Below are 14,363 nucleotides of genomic sequence, written 5' to 3'. Positions count from 1 at the left end.
TAAAAACTGAATTTGACTGAGCTGTTTTATTATAATGAGCAACATGAAATTTATTTAACTCAGTTTAAATCAATTTGATCCTATTTTTCCTGGATATCAACTGGGCCTGGGTCTTGTAAAGCTCTTTGAGATGCCATATACAGTGAACTGACAATAACTAAAAATTTAAAAATAAACCAAAATTATTGAGACATTTATTTTGAAGCATATCTCTAAAGTGTTTAAATTATTTAGAAAATCTAAAATATTAACCCCAATGACCACAGGTCAATAAAAATATGAATTTAAAACCCGCAGTTTTAATAGTAATAATTTGATACAATATTTCCATCTATCAGGAAAATTCTGTAGAGTACAAAAACAAGAAGATTTGTTTAGGTTGACATTTGTGGTGGCATAGTTAATTTTTTTTTGTGAAATCACATTGTCTTCAATCTTTATACAACACAAAATAAAGAGCCTATTTGTTTACACATTGAAGGTTGATCTGTAGGGTTGGCACCTCTATTTGGTGAGGCTTGATAATATTTCTTGATATCTCTCTATTCATTCCTACGGTAGTTACAGGTGTGAATTCAATCTAATTTTGCTTCCATAGCAACTCAAAATACACAAGATTTAAGGAACCAGTATAAGTTCAAATTCGACATGAGTGCAGTATTTTGTTAGAATATTTCCGCAGGTTTAGAAAGAATTCTTCCTTCGGTCTTTCATATTGAGATGACATGTCATACATTTTTGTTTTGAACTTGTTATGCAAAACACAATGAAACCACGGTACTTAATGTTATCTGACAGTGACGATTTCACACCGCTCCAGATTCAGAGGGAAGGAATCCCAGTACGAATTATCCGTTACATCTTTCATTTGACTCCATTTCTATAATCGAGCGTTTATGGATCACGCCAAGGCAATGTGGATGTCATGATCGATGCAGCGGTGGCAAGTGGGAGTCAAACTGCAATCAATAGAGCACTCGTCACAGCTATCATTAACAAACACACCTCAGTAAATTGTCATCGACAGCCACTTGTGTGAACGTGCGTTCATATCAGGGAACAAGCATGTTGGTGTGTTACAAGCCCGTCGATATTCTGTGTGTAAGTGGATGATAACAAGCCTCCATCATTCTAAGGGTGCCCAACCATGTCCATATAGAAGTGGAAATGCATCTCGACTCGAGTTGTGTTGTTCCTCACGCACACCCACGCCCCCCCACCCACACACACACACACACACTCCGAAGTAGGGAGGAGTTAAGTGTGTAAGTACAGACCACTGCTGCAGGTTGTAGCTCCGTTTGCTGACCTTTAGGGTTATCTGGAAGATTCCTCCGCACCTTACTGCTGGCACAACCCCTGCTGTCACCATGGAAACACAGCTAGCAGGGACAATCTGTGCTGCGTCCAGTGCATTGCCCATCTACAAATATTCATGCTCATGTATTTTCTACATAGTTAATAAAATCACAGTTTGGTATCTTTCAGAGAAACAAACTATTTTTTCGCTTAATGCAGAAGTAAACAGATTTTTTTTCCCCCCAAATTTGAGGAGAAATTGCTACATTTTATTAAGTTTCATTATTTTAAAGAGTGACTAGTGGAGGTCTGACCGGAGATTGTACTCCAGTATAATCAATTCTGTAGAAATAATTGATTATTTTCAATTCATTAAAGATAATCAGGTATAGCCAATGTCTTCATAATCTATTCAACAAAGCCACCATGAAATAGTCAAAGTTGACATTTAGGAGTGTTTGAAAAGGACAGAATATCCATGAGAATAACATATATTTACATCTAATTTGAGATGTTTTGACACACAGACAATCCGGTGTAGTACAACTTGTCCCTGACTGGACCCTAAAAGTCCAGCTGTTGGGATATCCCCTCTCCTCAGCGGGAATCCTGCCAGCATGTCTGCTGCTGCGCAGTATCTAGGACCTTAGCTAATTTTTCTTCGGTACCAGTGAACTGGTTTCTTGTTAGTAATTAAGCCAAGTGTTGTAAATGCTGACTAATCTTTAGTCTGATTCTTCTTTCTTCCTCCAATCGTCACTGTAGATTTTTAAATAAGACGCCTTAGCTTTCCTTAAATAGCGGACTTTAATGATAGCTGGGAGTTTTGGTGTTACATTTTAAGCCTGGCTAACAAATTGCAGCTCTGTAAACTTAAACACCAACATACCGTGTTTGGAGGACGAATTGGTCCCAACCCCATGTGAAAAGTGAAATTTGCAGGTAGGATCATCAGAATTGAAAGAAGGATGAATGAAGACTTAATTTAAATGGATCTTAAGGAGAAACTAGTGTGAATTTAAAAGCAAGATAAATGTCCCAAACACACAGATGAGGAAACTCTTAATTGGTTTTGGAGAATAAAAGTAAAACTGCTAGAAAGGCTCGGTCAGTAACCTGACCTTGAAAATGATGGGAGAGAACTGAAAATCAATGTGCATTAAAAGGAATCAGAGAAAATGTTGTTACTAAAACACACTTGTACAAAGCATTCAACACATGTCTGTAAGCACGTTCAATACTTATTCCCTTTGCCAGTCCAGGTTTGTAGTAATTATTTAACTTATGGGAAAATTTGCTGTCATTTCCTTGTGTGTATGGGTATCTTGGGTTGTTACCGACATCTGATGCTAATGTCCTATTAGACTAGAAGTGAGATGAAAACATTTTTTTCTTCAGATTAGCTCAGGAACAGTTCATTCAAAGTGCATGTATCTCCATCACCAATCAGCTGCATCCAAACCCTAAATCACCAAGAGTATTACAAAGTGCTGGAGTGAAAGAAAGCATGCCACTACTGGACTCTAGAGCAGCGTCGACATGTTCTCCAGAGTGATAAATCGTCACTCTTGGTCCGGTGGTCCGATGGATGGGTCCAGGTGTGGCAGCTGTTTTTCATGAATTTTCCATTTGTAAAAAACAGCAGCAGAGAATATATTGCAGTTAAAGAGAAAGGTGAAGTCTCACACTGGCACACAAACACATTAATTCACTCTTCACCTGCCCCCCACTTCATTAATCCCTCATTTCCTTCACTCTTCTCTCCGTTCTTCTCACTTAATGAAACCACAAGTACGGCACAAAATCAGGCCTCTAGGCCCCTACAGCTGTCAGTGGGGTACACATGACCCCATTTTCACTTGTGGAAGAATTATTAGTCTGCTGTGGCAGGAAACAGTCATCCGCCACCTCACGTCTCGCTCACGGGCACACACAAACAGCAGACACAAAGAAACACAACTCATCACCACCGGATTATGAGAATTTATTTTAGAACGAGCTCTGGCACAACTTGGCATTAAATCAACACATATTCGATTCAGAGAAAGAAAACAAACAAAGAAAAAAACAACAACAAGGGAATGTGAGAAATGGTGGTTAATACATATTGGTGGCCAAACAGATGTGTGAACAGATAAGTAAAGTTGATTTTGAACAAGAAAAAAATGTATGGATTTGATATGATTTTTGTTTCTTCGTTGCTTCACTGCACCCCTTGTTCCGGCTATTCTTGCATTTCTCAGCCATGATTTGTCACACAGCTCTGAAAAAAAACAAAAAAAAAACAGGAGGAGAGGGAAGAGGAAGGGGGAGGGTGAACAAGAGGAGAAACTGTCAAAGTATGAATTTGCATTACTGGAAGCAAAGGGGAAACTAACAGGAACCAGGATGCACCAGGAAAAATCCAGTCTCTCACACATAAACACAGAAGCTCAGGCTCCACACGGCACAGTGCCAAAAAAGAAAAAAGAAAGCGCTGTATTAAATTTCTAACTGTTAGAACTTTCTTTCACAGCAGGAGGTTATCCTTTCCACCCTGGAGACATGGATCAATAGACAGGAGCTTCTTTAAAGAGTAAGAAACCAACAGTAAGTAAAGGGGATTAAAAAAAAATAATAATTTTTTACAACCTTTAACACAACCTTTTCATTTCATAGCTTTAGTATTTAGTAACTCAAATTAAGGATGTATTTAGCTTAATACATTTTTGATGAACAAAAGAGGGCAAAATAAAAAACAATAAAATGAGTATGAGTTGCACTTTGGGTAAGTAACAAAATATGTCAGATTTTAAAAACGGTTTTAGTGATCAATTTAAAAATAGGTTTAGGTTAAAACATCAGGCTATTGAGGCTTTCATTAAACTAAACAGAAAGAAAGATGGAAAGTTACGTCTCGCAGACTGTATGTAATCTTGTGAACAGATGATATTGAGTCTGTGAGGTGTGTCCTTTTGTGTCTCTGGCCTGCAGCTAAAGCAACTGGTTTTAAACAACATTTAGAAAAACAGACAGCTTTAAGAAGATATGGAAAAACATACTTAAGTTCTAATTCAGTGATTCACAAGCTGCAGGGTATGTCTGTAGTGGTTTATTGGTACAAAAGCTTTCCACTTCATAAATTTTGGCCTGACCTGTTATTTCTGGGGTGAACAGCTGCACAGCTCCAACAGCATTAACACAATCGAAGGAAGCAAATGTAGCCTTTGGAGAAAGTTCACTTTCATAACAGTGACTCTTCATTGTCTCACTAACAGAGATGGAAAACAGACAAAAGATTTCATCAAAATCTTTGATTGTTGTTTATTGAGATTATAATAAAGGGGATAAAAACTACCTTTCTAAAAGTGAACATGAACTGTTAAGATACAAATTTATAGCAACATAAAGATTAGTGCCTCAAAAGACAAACATTTCTCTGAAACTCAAACAATTCTCAAATGGGCTGCTCCAATACACCGTTTACACTAATTATCTATTCTAATAGAGATTTTAAAACCTGTTGGGCACCTTAAACTAGACATATGGATCCACTGACCTTTGTTTTGTCCAATAACTTGATTTTATCAACTTAATCTAAGTGCTTTCCTAACACTGATCAAAATGCCAAATTCTTTATTACCTGTCCAACCTAAATGATTACAAAGACTATGACTTTCTGGGTTAATAACAATCAGGCTAATTCAATATTATCTTCATTGTTATGACTTTTTCTGTCAAATTTCTCTAATAGGCAGATCTTCATTTACTTTCTATGTAGGCTATAGACTTCTAAGTCAATATCAATATTTGCAATTAATAATTTGTTGGTATAGGATCTGCACTAGGTCCACTGTAGGCAACAAACTGATATTACTACTGCAAGTTAGTAAAATTATAAAACAGTCATTTTGTTCTCGCAAAGCACCATGGTTGCTGTTTAACTCTAGTGTTAGCTTTACTATCAAGCCTGAATATAAGAGTGAATGCTATTAGCTTTACATGCTGTTGTGTCTGTGTTTGAGCTTTTCTTAAAATTCTTTTTTTTTTTGGTTTTGGAAAGACCTTAGAATTAGAAAAAACATAAAAAGTGATATTGACGAGTCCAAGTTGGACTGAATTATCCTTCACTGGTTACAGATTTCTTCACAGTTTAGTTTGGAGACCTTTCATCCTTTGTTCTAATAATAAAAACAAAACAAAAAAGAATTCTTAGTTTTCCCAAAACTCTCTCTTCCTGTTTTGTCTCATAAACATTTCATGGATCTCCTTATCTCATGGGCTGAATGTATTATTACACTCCCACTGTAAGTAGATATACATTATAGAGGCTTTGCCCTAAAATTACAACCATTAAAACACAAAACACTTGAATCCTCAGTAACTGATTCCCAGTGTTGCGACTGGGATCTCACAGAGGTTATGAATCATCATTTGAGGTGTGCTGAGATTGTGTTTAAAAATAAATAAATAAAAAACAAATGGATATATTAATTTCAAGGATAAAAAGTAGTCAAAATATCTAAAAACCAGTTGTTGAGTTTATTTCCTTTTTAATTGGCTTACTGGAATTATTTATATACTTCAACCAATGATAGTTCAGAAACAGAAAAATTGGGGAATTCTTAAGCCATAATAAGTCTATTAATGGATATATTAAAATAAAAGTGAGAGCAAAGGCCTAAAGAAACCCATTGTTGTAAAAGATAATTCCCTGTGCTTAGAAGACATCTTGGTTGTGCTAATATTGGATTCTTACTTTTAATGCCAGATGGTGTAGCTCATTCCAACAAAGTAATCCATGGACACACAGAATAATGTTGACGGTGTAGAGCTAAAGTAATTAACAGTTGCCCAATTAAGTGTATATGAGGGACTCACATGCTTTAATAATTACTTGAGACTTTAATTTTGGAACAAAACTCTGAACAGACTAAATGAAGAGAGTTAAGCAGAATTGTGGCCACTTCCCTGTGACATACCAGCTTTTTAAAATGACACAGGAATATTAAGTGTTTGCATGTAGATGAAGAGCAACACTTACAGACTGGCTTTTTACTATGCAACACAGTGCAACTAAACTCCCCATGTGTCAATACATGAACAAACACCCAGTCGGAGGAAGAGACACAGGGCAACACGGGGTTAGTGAAGCATTAGCTTGTGGCTGCTGGGTGGGCTAGTTGGCATGCTAGCTGCCTCTGAGCCCGGCTGGCAGGCAGGCAGATACGCTGGCGGGTAGGTTAGCTGTTCACTTGCCAAGTGCATCCGAGGGCATCGCAGGCTGTGCCTTTGAATTGGAGATGAGTGGCAAATGTGACAAGGAGCTTTAGCTTAACTGCTCCACTCACGTCCCGAGACATAAAGGAGGACAGCATTAATGTGCATGTGTGCATAAACATCCACACTTTGTGTGAAGGTGGCTGCTAATGTGTGCAAGAGTTTATGCACAAAAAGCACAGTGTGTTTTTTTTATTCTTGTGTGTGTTTGGGTGCGCGGGGGGGTTGTGGCAGGTGTGTGAATATTGCAGCACTTTCACATATTATGCCTAATGCATAGTGTATGAAGTAGCACCTGAATTTCAAATTGACCCCTGGCACCCCCCACAGTGCAGACAACTCAATTTGGTGCCCCAGGTCCAAATTTGGACTGTTGCCATCCAAACTTGGATAATATATGGACAGGGGAAGCTTTTTTGTGCACAACACCTTAAGTGCTGGGGGAAGACGAACATTTCACCTCAAAGTCTGAGCTGAATTTCAGCTGCTGCTTAGGTACACCAAGTTACTGCATTAGCATTTTAATAAAATTGCACTACAGGAATATCTTAGACTATTCAAATCTTGAACACATCTCGTTGTTGTCCAAATCAGAATGTTACTTCTTGGGTCCTTATTAAGTGACAATACATGCTCTGCAAGACAAGAATAGGGAACTTTCTTCTCTTTCCCAGGGGTGCTCTGATTTGGGAGTTTTTGCAGCTCATTGTTAATGCATATTCTGGGCAGAACGTTTTTCTTGTTCTGTGTCCCGAAAATATAAAGTAAATGTGCTGCAGTGGGAGAGACATATGCAGAGGAGTTCTGCACTTGAGTTCCTATGAGGTATGAAATGTCCTGGCAAGAAAAAAACTTTGTTCTTGCAGTCCTGACAGAGGGAAGACAATGCAGAGGATATATAGGCCTTAAGCATGGGTTCGTTACAAATATCAAGGCATTCAAAAAGTTTTAAAAAGTGACTATTTCAAAACTGCTGAAAGTTTCTGTCATACCAATCGTACAGCTTAGAGTGCTTTTAATGAGAGGCCAGAGAACATGCTTTAGTGACTATATGGAGCAGAGAAATGTATCACTGCCTCACTACAACGTGCTGGCACGTATCACTAAAAATCAAAACAAATTAAACTGTTTGGAACCATTTACGGGTCGTGAAAAACATTGGATGTGAGCACCACCATTCATTCTTATTTAGGTAACATGAACTTAAAAATAGTTTTCAAGCTAAAATGGCACCTCTTAGATGCCACCAAGCTACAATTAGACAGTCTGAATGATCAAATAGGTATTTTATAAACGCAGTACTTTAAAAAAACTTAAACCCACTGTATAAAGTGAAATCTCTTAGAATCTTGTCTAATCCTTCGGTGTTTTCTCTCATAACCTAAGAGGTTTGATGCTTTACACTGATGCTTGCAGTGAATGTCGGACACTATTTGCCACTGTTATTTCTGTCCTGATGTCGCTGTATGTAGAAAGCTCACAGAAAGAACCACAGCCTGTGATGTACGCTGCTATAACACTCATCAATAAGAATGATGGTGTCAAAATTGAAGCATTTTAGTTGATGAAGGAGAGGAACTAGTTTTCTCTGCACATGATTAACTGGAGTCTTTGAAAAAAAAATGTTACAAGTCAAATAATCAATATGTGACATCCCTGCTCCAACACTCAAAAATTCGCAGCTGAAACGACATGCAGGGTTATTGAAAATTTCTTCAAGCCATTTATGCTGACTAAAACATTTCTTTGAAAAGAAATCAGAACCCATAATGCATAAATGATAAAGCCAAGAAAGAATGAAAGGCAAAAAGAAACAATATCTTGAACCTTCTCCCACATCATTAAATAAAAGTAGAAACTGATGTTTGTTAGACTCATATTTTTCCCAAACATAATAAATACGGATAACACAACGCTCAATAGGCATTTGATAACAACTATTAAGTTTATCGGGTACTTATGTCTTATTTTTGCTGAAGTTGGTAGTTCTTGAAACTAAATGTAAGTTTCTCTGATTTAGCAAGTAGTGTGTAGGTGTTTGAGTAGAAGGAATTTATTTGTTTTGTTCTATAAAATAACATTATCCAAAATTAAAACATATTTCCATTTATAGCACTCAGAAAATGAAAAATGATGTAAACAACAAATGTAATAATAAACGGTGTTTTCAGATATCAATTAACGAGAAGAAAACATGTTTTTACTAGGGAAGAGTTTGCAAAACGATCATTGTTATAAAGTCCCTGAATTTTAATCACAACTTTCATGCTGCATGGCATTCCCTCCACCTTTCATTCACATTGCAGTAGGGTTCTCCTCATCACTAAATCATTAGGATAACTGTGTGAGCTTGTGTTTGAATTCAGCAGATACCGGAATGGAAGTCATAAGTGAACAGGTGCAGATATAAGAAATCTTTTTGCAATGTTTTACAATGATACGATCAATATTTGGAATAATGTTAGCTTTTATGGTGTTAACATAAAAGCTAACATTAGCCTTTATAGATAGAGATTTTAGAATCTCTATCCATGCTGATTATTTATTTTGCTTAATTAAGTCATTTACATGACGTGAAAAATATTTTGATCACATTGAGTTAAAAAAAGCTAAAAACGTTATAAAGAACATACATTTATATCCCAAAAAATGTGTCCAAAAACGCATACTAACACAGAGAAATGTGTTTTCTCTAACCTGACAGCTTCCATCCAATTAGCAAGCAGTTTGAAGTGTAGCTGGATGTGGTATTGGAGATAGATGTTGTGTTTGTAGGCCGCAGATCAGATCTAACCGTCAGCAGCATGAAAGCCACAGTCTGCAGCATGGACATGCTGGGAGTGTTTGCAGTTCCACAGACATAAGCTAACGGTCTGCAAACACGGCAGAGACATTCACACACAAATATCTGCTGCAAATATAAAGAAGCTCTGTTTCACAAACACACTGGTGTCACTCACTTTTTTCCTGCGAAAAATAGAAATAATAGACCAGCAAAGAATCAATAAATGTCTTCTCTACTCAGTGCTAACAGCACTCAGCTCTTAGCTCCTCTCAGGAGGGACAGAGACAGGTGCTGGGACTGATCATAACCAAGAGTGGAAAGGGTTGTAAATGCTTTATAAAAACAATTCAATTCAATTCAATTTAGCTCTATACAAGTCAGTTCAGATGTATTCATTTGGTGCAAATTCACAGAAAATATCATCTCAAGATCAAGCCAAAAAAAGTAAATTCGATTGAGTCGTTTAGACAGATTCAGTCAATTACATACATTCCAAACAGATCCTAGTCATCATCACAGAATTTAAGATTAGTTTATTGTTCAAATTGGTTGAAACGCTGGTTATCTAAGGAAGTCCAGCTGACTGCATCGAGTCACTGACTTGCAGAATTCACTCCTCCTTGACGAACATGCTGGATGGTTGATTACAATGATCTGTTATTGTGGCAGGAAACCCGCACACTGAGCATCCATGTGGTGACACCGTAAAACAAAACTCCCCTTTAACTAAAAACATAAAAATCCTCCAGCAGAACCTGGCTCAATGTGAGCAGTCATCTGCCACAACTGACTGGGCTTTGAGAAGACAAAATATATATACACATATCCAAAAGAAACACAGATGTGTTTTTTTCTATGTTAAGAGAAAACAGAGAACTAATGGCAGAAGAACAACTTTTAAAGTCTATAGGATAAATGAAAGCTCATACAGTTAGTCCTAGGAGAAGCTCAGGCAACTGAGAAAGACACATTAAAGAGGTGGGGCCAAATGTATTGTCTTTAGAAAAAGAACATTAAGACATTTTTCAGCAGTAGCTCAGCTGATACAGACTTCCAGGAAGGTGCAACACCTAAAAATAACATCAGTCCAGCTGTTGTTTCAATCTAGAGGAAAAGAACTTAGACAGCGTAAAGGTAAAAGCTGAAATAACAGGAAATAATTCAAGAGTAGAGAGAGCAGTACGAGAATGTAGCAGTTATGAAATGTGGCATTGTCTAAACCCACTGATCGACCCTGACTAGAGATTGAAGGAGTAAATACTAAAAAATCTAAAATAAAATAAAAAAAATCGAGTTTAAGATGCATTAAACCGATCACTTTCAATTTAATTCCTTTTTTCCTCACATGTATTTATTTTAATTAATACTTCTCTTTATTTTGTCAGATTTAGTTACCGAATTAAAACAACATTTACACAAATGAGTTTGTAGGTATTCCTCAGAGAATGGCATGTTAGTGTGCATAGGGCAAAATCCAGCCAATTTGCACAACTATGAGCCACAGTTTATTTTATGTTTCAAATATTTCACAGCCTTGCAATTGATGTCAACGTGGTAGGACAAAAAAAGCCCTCAACAGTGTAAGCCAGAGTGTTCTGCTTTTGTACAATCCACTCATTTCATCTAAAGCAAATAATAATCACAATATTGGAATTCATCATTAAAAAGCAGTCAAGTGAACATTAATTTAATGCAGAACATGTAATTATCCAAGTTTCTTTGTTGTCCATTATTGTTACTGCTAGAGATGACAGTTTTAATAGCAGAGTAAAAGAACACAGCAATTCTCATTTGTCCAAGTTTACCTGAACACATTCCCCCTAAGCAAACGAAGTAAGAGATACCAGCCAAAGGTTGGCAGGAAGGAATTCCTCACATGTTGGAGATCTCGATCAGTAAACAGGAGCAGAAGGGATCAGGTATATGGCTAGATGCTGATGGAGCGGTGTGAGAATTCAACGGACTGAACGACTGTTGGGAGGCAGAACGAAGGGACATGAGAGAGAACAGCTAATCTTTATGAGGCCTGTGCCATCATGCGGTGGTCGCCTTGGAGATGATGGATATGAAGCAGAGGAGGAACGGTTGGAAGTAAAGAGCGACTCATAAAGAGACAGAAATGTGTGAGCGAGCAAATGAGCATAAGTTTATTAAAATAACACGCAGAGGGGTGTGAAAATGTTTTTGTAATAATCAATGGGGAGCCATAATGAGTGAAGGGAAGCATGCTAGTATTATAAAAATATTAATAGGAATATTATAGTCCACACAATGTAGTCTGTGTGTGGAGGAGAAGGCTGCTGAATAAATAGAGTGGCTGTTTTATCGGATCAGAGAAAGCAGGCAGTCCAAAGCTCACAGTGGGGCTCACCACCTGCTACTATTGATAGCTTTACACAACCACATATTTATTTTATTTCCTTTCTTCTTTTATGCAACTTATAAACAATTTTTGTTCTCAGCCTTTAACTCTTTATTGCTCTGAAAACTACTTTCTTTTTTATCATTTCCCTTTTATATGCACTTTAGTTGCTCTGGGACTAAGAAGGCCTCATTGATTGAATTTTCTCTTCAGAAACTACAAAAGAAAAAAAGGAAAACAATTGCTTACTTAAGTTTTACTTGAAAGTACAAAATATTAAATTGAAATATGAGTTGTTTTTCTTTTATATGGTAAAAAAAAATTACGAATGCAAAATTACACTTTGTTTCCTCATATTTATTGAAATGATAATCAATTACAAAGAGAAATTAAAAATGTTCACATAATTTATTTTCCTAAAAATTGTGCTTTAATAAATAGAAATTGACAACATATCAACAAAATTGCTTTCTTCACACAGTGTCAAACTAAATTATTTGTGAATCAGACAGATCCATGAATGTTTTGGTAATTGGATGTTCTCATCTGAAACAAGTATTGAAAAATAAATAAACAAGTGGTTTCAAATATTAAAGAATAATGAGAAATGCTTTTTGGGTGTCCAAAAATGGATAAGTAGAAATTTTTATTTTGTTTCACTTTATTATCATGTTGACAGAAATGAAAACAAGTAAACACTGGCAAGAGAAAGGAAAATTGCTCCTTTTTCCCTTTTTATTCCAAGAGTGTCAATTAACCTACTGTGATGTGAAGAAGTTAGGACACACTATGAGAGTCTGTGTGTTTTTCTAACGCATTAGGACACATGGATAAGAAAAGTTCACTTAAATTAAAAAAAAAAATCTTTTAAAATTACTAAACAAAATAAGTACATAAATAAATAAATAAAACCTCCTTTTGGTAAAGAATAGCTTAGGACATAACTATATTTATTCCAGCAGGCTTGGATTACACACAACTGTATCACATCAGGTTGACATGGTTAGAAAGTCATTATTCAGGATGTTGAAGAAGGTTTACCCTAAAGGCTAGATCTTGATCTCACTGATATGCTGTGGGTGACATAAAGTGGACTGTACATGCAAGAAACCCATCAAACATCTAACAGCTGAAAGTGAGAAGCAGCCAAACGTTGCTTTTCAACGTTTGGCTGCTTCGACCGTTGTCAGAGGCTGATGGATGGCTATAGGAAGAGTAGTGAAGCTGTTTTAGCCAAAGGGCCAAACAATTGCTACTAAGGGATAAGGTGTCTTGGCTTCCTTTCCAGCTAGAAAATGCATATTTTGTTGTGCCTTTAAAATTACTTCAAAGAACTGAATATTTATTGTGGTGTCTTAAAATTTTTAAATAGTAATTGTATAACTGCTAGGAGATCTTTTTTTGTTGTTGTCCCACATTTACGCCTCAACAAAAATATAGATTTTTATTAGTTTGGACAAAAATAATAATTAAAAAAAAAAGTCTAATCTTTTATCACATATGAGCCTGACGTTTAACACTCATCCCTACCATTTATGAGTGATGCAGCAAAGCATGTACTTAGGTAGAGTACATGCAAAAGGGTACAGAATACAGAAAAATTTACCAATTTTTTTACTATGATTATTATTAATATATATATATTTTTAAAAGGATCTTTGGCATTAGTGACCTTTATTCATCATTAGCTGAAGTAGAAAGTAGGGTAGAGAAAGAATGGGAAGACATGCAGTAAATTGCCCAGGGTCGGGAATCAAACCCAGGACCGCTGCGTACAGGACCGAGGCCTCAGCTCATGGTGAACCTGCTCTGCCACTGAGTTGTATGAGACACCAAAAATGACAGCTTCTTATTTCTCTTTGAGAAGCTTTTGTTATTAAAAATTGTCAGGAAAACTAAATAAACTTTGAATTTCTGCTAACTGATGTTTCACCATTTAAAAAAAAACTATTTAATTCATCATTCCTCATTTTAAAACAGATATATAACTTACTTTGCTTCTTTAAATAGTAATTTCTGGGGAGAAATCCATTTATAAAGCACAAACCGTTCTACCATAACCCATTCCTCCCAGTAGCAGAATATCTTTCTATTTATCATGTGCATATTCCCTCATATCGTCCAACTATTCTCTATTTTCCTCTTACAGTTTTCCATCAATGTTCACATTTAAAAGCTTCCAAGAGCTTCCCTCCCTTTAGTTTTCCTTCCTTTCATCAGGCTCCATCCATTCCTCAGCTTTCATCCCAGCTACAAAGACTCATTCCTCATTTTTTCCTTTTCCAAAAGAATTGCCATAATTTCTACATCTCTAATTAGTGATCTCGTTTTTTTTTACCTGGAGAAAACATTAACAGGTTTAAACAGATTTGGCTGTAATTTGTTGTGGAGGAAAAATATGTTTTCAAGTACTTACACTCTTAAGTGGTTTTCGGCAGTAAATGGACTAAACCTTTAGTTAGAGATGCAATGTCACTTGAGACCTACTTAAGATGCTACTAGCAACACAGTTGTTGAACAAAAAAAAAAAAGTTAATTCGAGTTAAATGTGGCTGCTATAGAAAATGTCAACTGAAACGTTTGAAAGTAGGCAGAATGGTACTTCACAAATACTCACGATGCACATATACTGACACACACAAACACTCGCACCACATG

General features: G+C 36.4%; 1 protein-coding gene across 4 annotated transcripts in view; it reads right to left on the bottom strand.

Annotated features, from left to right (window-relative positions):
* Positions 1–3,264: 3,264 nt before the first annotated feature.
* The window catches only part of chchd6b (coiled-coil-helix-coiled-coil-helix domain containing 6b), a 58,112-nt gene continuing 47,013 nt past the window's right edge, over positions 3,265–14,363 (bottom strand). For all 4 annotated transcript variants that reach the window (XM_032550386.1, XM_032550387.1, XM_032550389.1 and 1 more), the window contains one exon: positions 3,265–3,562. In XM_032550386.1, coding sequence (XP_032406277.1) covers positions 3,539–3,562 — 24 coding nt within the window. In that variant the 3' untranslated portion in view covers positions 3,265–3,538. The remainder of the gene's footprint in view (positions 3,563–14,363) is intronic.

Source organism: Xiphophorus hellerii, chromosome 20, assembly GCF_003331165.1.
Source record: "Xiphophorus hellerii strain 12219 chromosome 20, Xiphophorus_hellerii-4.1, whole genome shotgun sequence".
NCBI lineage: Eukaryota > Metazoa > Chordata > Actinopteri > Cyprinodontiformes > Poeciliidae > Xiphophorus > Xiphophorus hellerii.
This window is presented reverse-complemented; position numbering and strand designations above follow the sequence as displayed.